Source organism: Xiphophorus hellerii, chromosome 2 (assembly GCF_003331165.1).
Source record: "Xiphophorus hellerii strain 12219 chromosome 2, Xiphophorus_hellerii-4.1, whole genome shotgun sequence".
Classification (NCBI taxonomy): Eukaryota; Metazoa; Chordata; class Actinopteri; order Cyprinodontiformes; family Poeciliidae; genus Xiphophorus; species Xiphophorus hellerii.
In genome coordinates, this window is record NC_045673.1 from 26,064,427 (window position 1) to 26,080,038 (window position 15,612).

Consider the following 15,612-nt stretch of genomic DNA (forward strand, 5'->3'; position numbering starts at 1 on the left):
GGAAAAGGCCAACGTATGGATTTATTGCTGTGTTAAACCGTGATAAGGGAAGGTAAAACAAGAGGTCAGGAAAAGGTTCCTGGAGAACAGTCAATTCAAAAAGCCTTTGTGTTGTTGGAACAATCTGCCCCACCAATCGGTTTAGCTGGTTGACTTAAAATAAAAAATAAAAATACATAAAGCCTGTTGATTGTGTACAAAAACAAACAAAAAACAAAGTACCATAATACTAAAAGCGGATATTCTCTTTGCAGTGTCTTGAAACACTTGTTTTGAAACTGCATTGAGTCAATGTGTTCTCTGTTTCCCAAAATTATCTGAGTTATTGCATGAGCTTAGAGAAACTGTCAATTTAATCTAGTTGTTAGAAATAAATGAGCCTGAAATTATCTAATGTTTGTAGGAACATCCTCCAGTTGCTGCTGTTTGCATCATATTGGCACACAGATGTTTCCTACCGATACGGATAATCGTTCTGTAATCATTGAAAGTTTCTGTACCTCAACCATCAGTTTCAGCCTTTCTGTAGAAAAGATAATATCAAAACTTTATTCACATTATTAGAAGGGCGAGAAGTTAAAGGTGAGAGGTTTATCTGTACGGAACACAGCGAGCTTCTGAACATACGATTGTGTGTGCGAATCTCATACAGAGGAATCAGAAGAAATTGTGGAATAAAAACACTTTTGTTAACTATTACTTTGAGCTGATTACACCAAAGCACTGAAGGTTTGAGGTTTTTATTTCTTTTCATGTGTCATGACTTGACTAATGCAAGATCATATTGTAGGAGCCTCTGTATAGGATGCCAGGACTTCTCTTTGGCAGAATCATAGATACATTTTGTATTTGAACAACACAATATATAGGCTACAATCAATTTCAATCTACCAGGATCAAGTCTGTATGCTCAATTTGGAGGTGAGTGCTCTTCACTCCAGCCAACAGCATTATTCCAACAGAGAGACCAGCACCTACATAGGAAGCCAGAACATGGAGTGTGTTTCTTGTTTTTGCTGGCCTAGTAGGACTTTCTTGTTGTATAAGTCATACAAAAAATTGCGTAACCCACCCCTTATCATTAGCACAACACTCAGGAAGTGTACAGCAGATGTCACGGTCGGACAGTGGGGAAGTGGGTGTTTGTCCTGTCAGATTGTCATAAAAAAAAATACCTCATAATAGCGCACATGGGGTCAGTACGACCCCGCCGGACCGCACATGGTAAAAAGCTCGTGGGGTCCTAATGACAGGCCGCATTTACACGCTGAAAAATAAAACCAGTATTTTGAAATGTTTCCACTCTAGGACCGGTTTTCTAAAGGATCTGTATATTTGATTTGTGTATATCACAATAAAAAAAAGTGCAGCATAGTTTAAAAACCAAAAAAAATAAAGTTCTCGTTTCTGGTTTCCCAAAATGCTGGATCTGTATGGACCCATGGCCTAAATGACCAAAAAAATTTGCGGATGTATTACATTTTGAGATGGGGTCTAAGAGACGCTTTTGAATAATACCCCTTGTAAAACTAAGTAGATGTAGGACTGTAAATTGTTAGCCAGTTCACTTGGAACCTAGTGATTTATAAGATTTAAAAGCCAAAAAAAATTCAATGTTTTACTTATCACATTAATTTCAAGTCTATTGTGTATTCTGCTTCTTTTAGATGAGCTAAGAAATAAAGTGAGTCCCTAATGATCTTTAAGAAATGGTTATGACAAAACCTCACAAATCAAAGATGCATTAAAGTCAAAAGTAAAATAGATGATAGAATAAACACAGTGTTACAGAGCATTACTGAACTCCCTGGGAATTCACTGGGTGCTGTTTTTAAGTGAACATACGATTACGGGACGGGGGGGGCTGGTGTCAGTATTTATGCAGGCTGTCAGCAGGCCTTTCCCTTCACAGGGTTGGTGACATTTCGGCTTTGGCCTGTTTGAACACAACCACTCACATGTTCTTGTACTGCACCTTACAACACCCTATTTCTTTCTCCTCCTGTCATTTCTGTTTCATTTATTCAGAGTCAGTAAATCACTCAGACTGTTAGATGAATGATTCCATAGCTTAACTCGGCGTGGATAAAAAATGACGAGCGATCGCTTGCCTCCATTCATCAGAATTACGAGCCTCCTCTCTGTGACACTTTGAAACTCGAAGCGAAACACATTTGGTTGTCATCCACAACAAGGGGAACGATGATCCGTAACGTGCCAGTCACGACGTCCTTTGGGACACTGGCATTGTAAATCGATGGATCCCCCACCCACTCATTCTGCCTTTTTCCCCTCGCCTTCTCTCTCTTCCCTTCCTGCGGGGGCCTGGTGTTTGTGGCACCATCACTGTGGCCCACAAGGGTAAATGAATCCCATGTGTTTGATGGAAAGGAGCAGTCACGCAATACAGCCATGAAGGCATTCCTCCAGGAATCCTTCTTAAACTCAAGGAAGGATAAACTTGCGGCACTGGATCTGTTTTCTTCTCCTCTCTCTCTCTCTCTCCTTCGTTTTATTTCACTTTCTCATCCTTCTCCGAGTTTGATCTGAGGGCAAGCAAGAAAATTCAGCTGATTGTGGCGATAGGCGTAGGGAAGAGCGGGAGCTGGGGCCCCCTCGTACCGGCGTTACCTCCCTTGTTTTGGTGTTTTGGAACGCCGTTGCATGGCGACAATTGACAGGAGAGGCACGTGCCCGAGGTTTTATTGTTTCCAAATCCTTGACGTGATCCAAAAGGTCTCAGGTCTGCATAAGCACCAGCTGAAAACGACCGTCAGGGGAAGGTAGCATTTTAAATCTGGAGGTCGTTTTCCGACTGAAGCCAGTGGAGATACCACACAACCGTGAGTTGACAGAAGCAAATTATTAGCGAAGTTCCAAAGTTCAGTATTTATTTGTTGAATCGATTCAAATGTTTTAAATGATGCGGAGGGTAAATTTGGCTGATGCTTAATGAGGGCAGAGCACTTGTTAATCAGGGTCAACAAGGTTTTCCTCCAAAACTCCTGCCGAGTGTTTCTATGAAAACATCCTAAACAATCTAACCACATAAGAAAACACTTAGCAAAATACAGGCAAACATTATATCCACACTAATGTTTCTTAAGGATTTCTAAACACAGCAATATGTGGAATGTGTCTGAGGCCTATTAGTGTATTGTAAATTTGTTTTGTGGTCTAATTAGCGTAATAAGTATTCGCCTATGAACAAAAAGTCTGTTATAATGCCCCTTAACGGCTCCAGATTTCTTCTGAGGCTGTGGTGGGAAATTAAAAGACTTTTAAACCCCAAAACTGTTTGAATTTTGTTTGCTGTAGGGCGTAGCACAACGCATAAATGGCGATCACAGTTATTGCAATGTCAAGTGGCATTGGAACAATACAGAGGTTTGTGCATTGAGCATTTTTGCTTTGATTGTGAAAAGTGTTTGGTCGTTTGCAACGTTCAGCGTGAAAGATTTTGATGCTTAAGTCACTGTGCGTGACCTTTTGGAAGCCTTTCGTCGAATCCTGACTTGATGATTCGGTGTTTCCGTAAGCTTTCCCCATTAAAAGCAGAGCGCCGCCTTCAATGAGGGGAAAGCATCAGCTAACAGCTGGGCCTCATTGCGCTCAAAGCGAACCTGAGGCGAAACCACAACCGCACTCCCATCCTGAACATTTCATCCAGATGAAAAGTCAAAAGGCCACGCACAACAGGTTCACTCTGATTAGCTAGCACACAACAGGGGCCTTATAAATAATAAACCCGTGGAGACCATGAAAACTTAAAAATTTACATTAAAAATTAATCTCGGGCCTGGTCCGTCTGAGGAGACGTTTACAGTTAAAGTCCTGAAGAAGTTTGCGGTCCACCTCCCGTTCAAGGAGATATCAACCACCAGGTTCAAAGGTGACTCCACTGGTCCTAACAGCCACCACCAAACAGCTGTACAATCCATCTGCTCGCTTTGCAGAAAAAAGAAAATCAAATAAATGCCTGTGAGTAGCTGAGACAACCTCACAAATGCCAGTAGGCATTTGTCATCCTTTATAGCCACAAGGTCTGCAGTATTGAAGGCTTACATGTAAACAGTACAATTTCAGGGTTTCTTGGTTTCTACAACTCGGCGAGAAATTGGATGGGAAAATCTAAAATGAATGGGTTTCACACCAGAAACAAATGAAAAGCATGTACTGACTTCGCCGCAGTATTGTTTAATGACACATTGGCTACGGTGCGACGGCGCGTCCACGGGAGCCAAGTGGGTGGAGAAGTGCTTGAATGGTTTACTTTAACGTCACTGCAGTGATATGCGTTCAGCGTCTTTCACTGACGGCTGCTACTTTATTAGGTACCACAGTTCAATTCATCATTCACACAAATGGTAGGTGAGCCAATCACACGACAGCAACTCAGTTAATTTATTTGTAGAGTTGGCGAAGATGACTTGCTGAATGTTTAGCTTAGCACCTTTAATAAAGGCAGCTCTGAAGGCAAAAGAGGTTCAACCAGTACTGGAAAGGAACATCCACAGTGAAGTGTGGTCTACCAGGGCTGAGCGATAATCACAATATAAGCGTGTCATATCAGTCGATATCAATAATTTTTGATTTTTGACTTAAATATCTGAAATTCTGCCAAACTACTGATGTGACCTTGACTTTTTGTTGTTGCTAGGTAACCAATGAGTGAGTTAGTTTATGGCACCGACCTTGCTAAGCTGGCCGTGAAAGGTTGAGCTGCTAAAGCCTTTGCTCTGCCTACATCCCCCAGAATGCTGTGCGGTTCTGGGTCAGAGTTCAGTGAAATTATTGAACATACTAGTGGACGTATTTTCAATTGATAGTGATGATGTATCCATTACAATATGTATTGTTGTTGATTTATTGCCTCGCCCTACATGTTAACAAGTGTTTTACTCTCATTAATTTTCTCCTAAAATGCACAGTGAAATAAAATGAGCTTTTATCAAAACGTTATTGATATAGCAGTCGTCCTTCAGATTTTGGAGATCAGTGACACAAGTCAGATGGTCAGAAGGCCTGTCACAATAAATCAATTAATCGCATGATAAATTAAAACAAATTCAATCATTTTTATTTGCATAATTTATCGTTTTCCTCTTTCTACCAAAAACTGGATAAGAGTCTTCAATCTGGTGTTAACTAGTCCTTTTATTTGAAGGACTTGAAAAAATGTGACTCATAATTCATTTATTTGTTTTCCTCTGTTGTTTATTTTGGATATTTAAAATGTCTTCCAGTTGCAGTGTTAAATATTCAAAGTAAAGTTTATTCATCTTTGAGAATGTGTTCTTGCATTATTCTGCCTTTACCATTATATTGCTTGAAAATTGTCTCAAAGCAACAATATTATCGTTTATCGCAATAACTTCTGGGACAATTTATCATTCAGTAAGATTTGTTATCGTGACAGGCCTAATGGTCAGTAATAATTTTCATCACTTTGCGTTCTGACAACCAACTAGTCCTTGCCTCTACCGCCTCCATTAAGTTTTATTCTTAGTCTTAAATCACTTTCCCCATTAGGAAACCGACACATTTCAGTTCTGATAATCGTTCACTGAGGCTGACTTAACAATCCTTTTAAACTTCCAGGCAAAGCAACCTGACCAGCCACGTTCAAGCGGAGCGCTCATGCCTCTCTGGGGTAAGATCTTGTGTTTACAACCTTTTCGCTGCTACGCAGACGGACGGTTAGGTCAGGCTATCCAAACACAGCGCTGACCACTGTGGAGAGCAAGTCCAGCTCGGTAAGGCCAACACGTGGCTTGATATTTTAAGGTCAATTAACAGAGAGTCATTGTCACTGATCTCTTCAGTGGCTCGTGGGTTGTTGCTGGACAGTGACTGGTGACATCACTGGTGAACAGTAGCCTAAAGGCCACGGATATGTTCTTTTCTTGGGTATTCAGTTTTTAGCAGCTGTGGGCCAGAGCAGCTGAGATGACATAACACGCACCATTATCTTTACCACAACCTTTCCGCAGCAACACAAGCAACCTTTCAAAGCCATAGCTTGGAGGCATAAAATAGCCTGAATGAAAAATGGCAGCGGAAGAAAAACTTGCTTTGTCTGCACTTTGAATCGAGCGTCTTTAATAAAGTCTTCTAAAATGTTGTAAATGGAGCAAAGCATGGACTTGCTGATGAGCTGCTGAGGTCTTTTTGGGTTTTGGTGTGTCACACATGAGGCATGCAAGTAAGCTCCAATAATTTTGTAGCTTTAATGGCTATCTAAACAAAACTTGAGAACACGCTGTTTGAAAGCATTTGACTAACGTTTTCATTTGATTCATTAAAGTTCATATTCGAGAGATAAATGTGTCACTGTGAATTATGTGCACAATTTTGTTGCAGATAATAATAAGAAAATCATCCCCTGCTTTGCTGAGGACAGGGAAAATGATAAGAAATGTATGACAGCGAGTTGTGTGAATAGTTTTATTGTTAATAAGAAGAGAACATCTTCACTGCACAACACTGTCATTCCCAGTGATGGAAAAAGTTCTTGACTCTAGTATTTCAGTGAAAATATTGATACTCGTGGCCAAATCTTTCTCAATTACAAGTAAAAGTTGCTCACTCAAAGGTTTACTCCAGTTTAAGTGCTTAAGTACTTACCCTTTGGAAATACTTCAGTATTCAGAAGTACAAATTATGTTTGTGTTGTTTTGTGAGTGCAGAACCACTCACCATTTACTGAAACCACCTAATGATGTACTGACATGTAGAACCACTCTGACACAAGATGTCTACACCACCTGTAAAAACTTGACACCATTTTCTGTATGTTATTATTACTTAAAACGTCCCAGCCCTCAAAACAAACAAAACAAAAAAGAACCAGATTTTTTTCTCCTCACAACTATAAGTAATGGTAACTACAATACCGTATTTAACACAGAAACTTAAAAACATCAAACATTGAACTAAGATGTGGCCGCTGGTTTCTCCGCTTGAGTTTCTCTAACCGGCCCCATTGCCGAGTTTTGTGTGAATGAAAGCGGGAGCTTTGCTCGCCACACTTAACGAGGATGATGTAATTACAAATCCCAGGTGTGAGCGGCGACTGTGATTAAGCGCCCAGTCTGGTGAGGAGCATAGCGTGTGGCCAATTGCATTTGAGTAAAGAAAACCATCAACGGCGGACTACAAAGCCACGCTGAGCCAAAAGGCACGAGTAATGACAAGCTTCCAAGAAATATAGTGGAGTTGAAAGTCACGGTCCACCGCCGGACCGCCATGTTTCACTATGGGTATGGTGTGTTGAGAGTGAGTGCAGTGTAAGTGCATGCAGGTCACAAATTGGGAGTATAAATAGCCTGAATAAAGAGATTAGACTAAAAACTGATTCTCCACATTTTGAATCAGGATCCTTCAGTAATTTTACTGAACTCTCAACTAAATGGAGTAAAGCAACAAGTTGATGAGCCGTCAAGGCACTTTCCTTTTGAGTTTGGCACGTCGCATGAGAAATATGAAGAAAAGCACCGGGGGTAAAAAAATGCATATTTAACAGTTAGCCAAACAAGACGGGATTTTTCTAAGAACTCGTTGTTTGAAAGCACAAACTTAACAATGAATTTAAATTAAACAGATCCCACAAACCCCGGGCAGGCGAATGGATCAGGATGACTTACGGAGACAGTTTTATTGCAAGTAACATGTACTTTGTGTTCACACTGCGTACGTGGTTTGTCCCTATGATGACGTCTCTGCATGGTTATCTGTTCATCGGTAAGTCTGACTGTGGCGGACCACCCTGAGGGCCGCGGGAAGTTAGGGGGAGCGCAGCGTGTGTGTGACTGGAATCGCTGGGTGGAGAAGACCCTGGTTCTGATTAGCCCCATAAATCTGCTCAACAAGTATTCCTCATGGGCTTGGCGCTCTCTGGTGGGCCCCTTGCAGCTTTGTTGGGATTCATCCGCCGTCCAGGCCGGAGGAGCTGACCATCTCGGAGCCAAAAGCTCCAGCAGGTCAGAAAGTAGTCATGTCTCACACTGAGAGCTCACATTCCACCCGATGCTGTCGGCCGCGCTGCTGGACGATGACTACCTGGACCGAGCTCCTTCTTCTCTTTGTTTATCGAGCTCGCTTTCATCAGCGCTCCGTCAAACCAGCCGCAGAGGCGCATCTACACCGGCGTATGAAAAATGACCAGAATTTAGCGTTGCCGTCTTAAACGCTCAGTTCCTCCACATGATGTATGTGTTGCATGAAAAAAGAAAAAAAAAAAACGGGGGCTTTGTATTATGTGCAGTTTCCAGTAAGATACAAAAAAAAAATACAGCATAATAAAAACAGTTATTTTCCCACACAGCAAAGATTAACGGCACAGTAAAGTCCTCCCGTGACAATCGCTCATGAAGAGGAGTTACTCAGAGAAATCCAGTGGATGACTAAGCGTGCTGTCTTTGTGATTCCACAGTTGTCTCTTGATTGTCTATAAAGTGGATTTACACACACTGAAACGAGTCATGGAGCTGTGTTCATATGTATGGTTTGTACAGTTAAAGAGATATTAACACAATTTCCCATCAAAACAGAAAAAGAAAAAATCGAATAAAGGCCCAGTGATACGTGACGTATTCATCGAGCCGACCTTAACATGTAAAGACAGGGAAGATGTGTGTAATTCAATGGAAGGCAGTAAAAACAGAGCGATAGGAGGATTTATTCTATTAGGCTATCAGGGAGCCGGTGTATTAATCCAACAACTGACCGCTACACTTAATCATCCCCAATATCAGCTCCGATCAGACAACCTTCCCCCAATTAAAAGTGCTTCAGCATGAGCTATGCATTTCATCATTTATTGAGTTTCCATGGGTTAACCTCAACACATATTTTTAGAGTTGGGTAGTAACTAGTTAAATTTTACTTGAGTAACTTTTCAGAGGAAGCGTACTTTTTACTATTCTGAGCTTTGTACTTTTACTTCAGTAAACTGTCTGGATACTCTACACATTGTGAGTAACTTCACTGAGCGAAGAACAAACTTGTCTTAACCAAAACTGCCCCAGAGACAGACATGCACAGCAGGTTTATATCGAAAGAGACTGATTTTGAAAAACGTTTCTTTTTGCCTGATTTTGTTGTTTTGTAATTATTTATATGAATTATTTCCATTTTGGTCATTAAAATAGCAAAATTCCCACATAACTTTATATTTTGGTCTGTCCGATGATGTAATTTTGACATATTAAATGAGTGTGTTTTTTGACCAGTTACCCGAGTCACCTTTTTACCAAATACACTTTTTACTCTTACTTAAGTAAGAATAGGACTACTACAACATATTTTTACTCAAGTTAAACTGAAGAGTAGAAATCCAAGAAATGACTTGAATTACATTTTTGGATGCTCAACCCACCTCTATTTATTCTCTTGCAAAGTCTAACTGTGGCAGACCTTGTGTGTCGTTTGCTCTCTACCTGACGGAATCCTGTGGCGTTGCTACCACACCACCGCGGTTTTTCAATAGGGGTACTACTATAGGGGTACTACTCCAAGTCCTACTATTGCTGTAAATAGTAGGTGTTTGATCAGATTATGATCGTGTCTGCCAAGTCCTGAGAGACTGTCGTGTTTGCTCAGATGCGCGAGGCCCTGGGGCTCGTCATCCAGATGAACCAGAGACAGATGGCTCTGGACTGAGAAATAACAGTGTGGCTCTCCCGCTGGGTTGTGCGTTTGGCCAGAGTTGCACTTGTGTGTGCTGGTTTGAGTACAGTGCCTTGCTAAAGTGTGCTTATTCCTTGAATTTTTCTTTTGTTTGTTTTTACTTCACAACCACAAACTTCAGCATATGTAATCAGGAAGTAACCGACTTGAGGTAGCTTATAATTGTGAAATGGAATTAAAAAATTCATGGCTTTCAGCAATATATTGTAAGTAAACATCTGAAAAGGTGGCACACATTTGTATTCAGCCCCCTTTACTCTGGTGCCTCTAGAAAAATCAGAGCAACCAGTTGGCTTTAGAAATCACTTAATAAATAAGAAAATACACTCCATTTGTGTGAGACATCTTGTCAAATGAATATACTTTTAAACTATTTTACAGTAGCTCTGACTGTACGCTTAAGCTGCTAAAAGTTTTCCAGCAGGATTGTATTTCATTTAACGTAATTGCTAAAACTGTCACTGTGCCGTGACAGTATGAGACAAATTATCTCTGAATAAAATCGAGCTCTTCTGCCGTCTCCACATGCTAACTGCAGAAATACACAGCTCCATCAGAAAGAACCAATCAGCGGCAGGAGGAGGGTGTTAGTGCTGTAAATTCCCCTAATGTAGGGGCTGTCATGAATGCTCAAGCTAGTTAGCATGGCCACCGATGGCAGCAGATAAATAGTTTTACAATATGGGTAAGTTGTTTCTTCGCCATTAGCACATTAAATGGCGCGTACAGGAGCATGACTCCTCATGACTCTGATTGGTTGTCTTTTTACCGGGAGCGCAGAATTTCTTCAGACGGCAATAATAGCTTGGAGGATGTAGAGGAGCTTTAGTTTTTTTCACAGGTTATCTACCTCATATCATACTGTCACAACATAGTTACAATTTTAACAAATGTGTTCAAAAAATATCATAAACTCCATCTTTATAGCAAACTAAACGGGACTGGAGTGAATGCACCCTCCTTTTCTTTCTACTTCACACTCACGCACTACTTTGTGCTCATCTGTCACACGAATCCTAATAAAATGATCAGATAATTTGCAATGTAACAAAGATATGAAAAAGTTGTATCTTCCAATCAAATTATCTAACGAGAACTTTTCTTAAAAGCCAGAAGCACATATTTAGGATTCCTAATTGGCTCGTTTGACACTTTTAATATCTCAAAAGAGGGACAAAATGAATGGGAGCGACGGTAGTTCGAGCCGACACACGTTCATCACTGGAGCCTGAATGTCTGCTGCTGTTCACGTCCCACCAAACCGTTATACAACCGATGGAGTCACTGTAGACGCTGGAAACTAAGCTTCCTTGTGTGACACATCAGCGAGCCTCATACAATGGTTACGCAACACTAGAGTCTGCAGGCCAAAGTACCAGCGGCGCAAATTAAAAAAAAAAGAAAAAAGAAAGAGAGACAGAAAGAGGCGCCATCATCACACCATGACCACTACACATTTCAGTAAGTAAGTTAGTGACCTCAGGTTCCAGTGAGCCGGGGTGCCTTTGGGTTTTAGAGGTGTGATGAGCGAACTGCTGCTAACACGGACCAAGCTGCATCCAATAAGCAAAACGATGGGTTCGGGAGAAAAACGGCTCCTAAAAAACAGGCCTTTCATGTGGTTGTCAGTTTAAGTGCTCTAATGCTCGGCGAGACACTGAGGCCTATCGTGAAGAAATGGAACAATGCATTCAACCACATGAAGCAAAGAGTCACAGGATTACTTCTGCACAGATTTTTTCTCCTTATTTTCTCATTGTCTTACTGTCTCACTTTGTGTCTCTTTCTCTCCCTGCTGTTTTATTTGCATTCCTTCCACTGTACACACACACACACACACCCCCCCACACACACACACACCCACGCACACACACACAGACATTGTCTATGAAATTGAGCACTAATATAAACAGGGAATTAAGCAAGATCTTCTCTGTACACACACACCCAAATGGATAGACCGATTACTGACGCCGAATTACACCATTGTGAATTCCAACAAAGCATGCCATTTGAAATAAGTGCGTACAATTATAAAATCTGCAGAGATCTGTATGAATTATTACCCCCAACTGCTATTTTTCTCCCACCTCTTTCTATAAATTTGGGCGTGTTTGATCAGCGCACATCTGTTTCTCCAAGTTCACAAGTGTGAAAGAATTGCGTGCGCTCCTAATCCAGCATTCACCCGTTGACAGCCACATTTTTTCTCCTCGTATAACCCCGCTCCTCCTCGTCTCCTCTCCCGCTCCGCAAAGGCAGATGTGCATACTGACAGCCAATCTCTTCATCCGTTACAGAGACAAGAACTTTCTTTGTACAACCAGCTCCTCCCTGCATCTCAACAGAGAAACAATAGACTGTAAAAAAGAAAACTAAATCCATCCATCCGTTGTCTTCCGATTATCCGGGGTCGGGTCACGGGGGCAGAAGCCTAAACAGGGAGACCCAGACTTTCCTCTCTCCAGCCACTTGGGCCAGTGCCTTTGGGGGGATCCCAAAGCGTTCTCAGGCCGGCTGATATACATAGTACCTCCATCGTGTCCTGGGTCATCATGTGGGTCACCTTTTGGTGAGACGGGCCTGGAACACCTCTGCACGGGAGACCTCAACTGGCTCAACTGAGGAGAATGCTGAGTGCCTCCCGGATGACCGAGCTTCTCACCCTATCGCTATGAAAGAGCCTTACACCTTGTGGAGGAAACTCATTTTGGCCACTTCTGGTCACTACCCAAAGCTCGTGACCATAGATGAACGTTGGAACATAGGTTGACCAGTAAATGAAGAGCTTTCCCTTTTGACTCAACTGTTTCTTCACCACAAAAGACCGGTACAGCGCCTCTGCATCACTGCAGATGCAGAACCAATCCACCTATCGATGTCCCACTACATTTTCCCTCATTGGTGAACAAGACTCCAAGATACTTAAACTTCTCCACTTGAGGCAGGATCTCTTCCCCAATCCGGAGAAGGCACTGTGCCATTTTTTGGCTCAAGACTCTTGGCTTTGGAGACACTGATCCTCATCCAGGCCACTTCACTCTCTGCTGTGAACCACTCTAGCGAAAACTGTAGTTCCCAACCTAATAAAGTCAGTAGCACCACATCATCTGCAAAGAGCAGAGATGCAATCCACCTTGGCTGCAACTGGACTCTGTCCATTAAAGTGAGGAACAGAATTGGTGACAAAAGGAAACCCTAGCAAAGGCCAACTATCACCGGAAACGAGTTGGAATTCCTGCTGGTAATGCAGACGAGATGCCTGAGCCTCCTCAGCTGACTCCTTTCAGTGTGGATAAGAAGTGGCTCTACTCTAAGTCCCTCTGGGATGATCTGGTTCAGTGTTCCACAACCAGAATGAAAGCCACTCTGTTTCTCCTGAACCCGATGTTTGACTGTCCAGCAGACCCTCTACTCCAGACCTCCCTAACAAACCTTACCAGGGAGCTTTCATTGTGTGATCCTTCTCTAGTTTGAACACAGCCTTTTTAAATAAGGGGACCAAATATAAATTTACAAGATGCTTGAAGTCTGTCATGACAGTATGCTGAAAAGTTCAAGTATTCATTGTGAATACTTGCGCAAGGCACTATAACTTTACTTTTAATAAGAAAAACTACTTCCTTTGAGAAAACCAGAATGCTGTGTCTGATCACAGATGCCAGAGGGTGGTAAATGTTACATAACAAAACTGCTTTTGTGTGAATCTACTCACCCACATACACTCCATTCTCCACTCGCTTGATGATGTCAAAGGCGTTCTCTATGTTGCCCTCTAGGATTTCAAACTTGACGTCATAAGTACCTAAGTGGTACGATCCGTAAGCCGGAACTGTCGTTCTCAGGAAAACGATTTCTGTTGGAAGATAATCAAGGACAAAAAAAAAAAAAAAATCACTTTTAGGACCTAAATCCTCATAAGGGTTCTTCTGCCAGACTTGTACCACATGATATACTGAAAGATGCTGCGGTCTGTGTTTTGTTGTATACTGAGAGGGTCACAGAGAGTTTGAAGCTTTTCAGTACCGCTGCTCAACTAAAGTGCTTTCAGTCCTTTACACCCCAACGTGGAGCTTATGAAAGATGACAAGGGCTTAACTCTCTGAGACACTGAGCATGTCTTAAGACAGGCACTGCATGCCGGCCAATAGATGCTTGTCAGCTGTCACCGTCTGCAAATGATTACAGTGGTTACTTCTATTCAGGCAGCATGACAATAACGCTCAGCTAGAGGGCTGCCAGTGTTGTTTTTTTTATTGGAGAAGATGGAGTCATGAACTGAAAAAGACCAGGGACCTAAATTGAACATGTTTTTTGTTTAGTGTAGTGCCTCAATAGTATTTAGAACAGTACAGCAATTTTTGTTGTTTATTTTATGGTTCTAGCCACGTCTTGTTCCAGCTCTGTGCTGGAAATGTACATTTGTATTTTTTTTTACAAAAGCATGATACTAAAAGTACCAATAACATTTCAATTTTTCTGATTATTATGTAAGGGAGAATATGTTGGGGGAGTTTTTTTTACATAATTTTCCACATCAACATCTAATAGAAGAATGCATCCAGTATCTTTTTGCAAAGGTTACATGTTTTTTTCTTTTATTTTTAAACCTAAAAATGAAAATAAAATAGTGGGGGGGTTTTAAATCACAAAATAGATATTTATTGCAACTTACAAGCTGTAATTCAAAAGGGCATGGAACATCTGTGGTTCCAAATTAGTTTTATTCAGCTGGACTCAGGGCAAAAATGGATCTTTAGGTTGTAAAGACTGCAGACCACTACCTTCTCTCTGGCCTTCAAGGGTTTCCTCTTGCAAATTTCGATTGATGGTTAAACAAGTGCAGTGTCTTTGTGACTGAAGGGCCATGAATGTTCAAATCAGGAGAAATAAAAACCTGCTGCAGGATGTGTGATGGCATTTTATTGATATTGGAGACTTTTTTAGCATCCTGCAGTCTGCTTACATGGTGAAATTAGTTGGAGTCAGTTCTTGACATATTAGCAGTTGAAAAGTCTTCAACTTGTAGACTATTTATGTACTGTGGATTGGCTGATTTCAAATTCTTTTGAGGCCACTTACCACAGTGTCTCTTATTGTAGGTAATTTTTGCTCAAAAAATTAGTTAAAAAGCTAAAGCTAGCTTAAATGCTATCCTCAAGTTGCCTTATCTTATCTTGTGACGTTTGAAGGTGACAAAAGCAAAAGTATGAAAATCTGCATGTGTGCAAATGCTTTTGAAGAGCACCGTACAATTACATTGAGCTGGACAATCTTTAATTGTAGTGAGTTGTGTTAATCTGGACTGTCTATGGAGTTGTAATCTAACTGGACTAAAATAGATTATATTAGAATGAGTAGGACAGAACAGATGTGCATTGAATTGGGCCTGTTTGATTTTTCTTTACAGGGACCTGAGATGAATTTTATCAAGGATTGGTCACATAAACAAAGATGACATCGGACGCATGTCGCACGGGGATCCATGCTAATTGCTAATCTGAGTTTAGCATACAGAATCTTTTCTCAAGTTTTTGCACTTCTCTGGTGTTTGTTTTACTTGTCGGATCCTGCAAAAAAAAAAAGAGAAAGGAGGAAAGATAGAGGTGAACGTGAACCTACCCTCTGACCTTGTGAACTCTCTGAGGGTGGGCAAGGAGAAGAAGGTGTGGGCCATGGAGAGCGTGGGGTCCAGAACGCAGGCGATGTCATTGGGCAGACAGGATTTTATACAGCGGACCGTGTCAGATCGTTCGAGCGTCGGAGTTCTAAAGGAGAGAATAAATCACACACTCCGACAAAATTCACTGACACCAAAGGCCCTCTCACTTAGGTGCTTTCTATTTCTAGTTTTCAGAGTCAAATGTCTTTGCTCTCTAAAGCTCACAATTACAAGCTACTCGAAGAGTTCTGCCCACTACA

General features: G+C 41.4%; 1 protein-coding gene across 2 annotated transcripts in view; it reads right to left on the reverse strand.

Moving 5' to 3' along the window:
• Positions 1-15,612, reverse strand: part of fbln1 (fibulin 1) — a 42,663-nt gene that overhangs the window by 1,654 nt on the left and 25,397 nt on the right. For both annotated transcript variants that reach the window (XM_032590590.1, XM_032590610.1), the window contains 2 exons: positions 15,313-15,458; positions 13,406-13,546 (listed from right to left, as the gene is read on the reverse strand). In XM_032590590.1, coding sequence (XP_032446481.1) covers positions 13,406-13,546; positions 15,313-15,458 — 287 coding nt within the window. The remainder of the gene's footprint in view (positions 1-13,405; positions 13,547-15,312; positions 15,459-15,612) is intronic.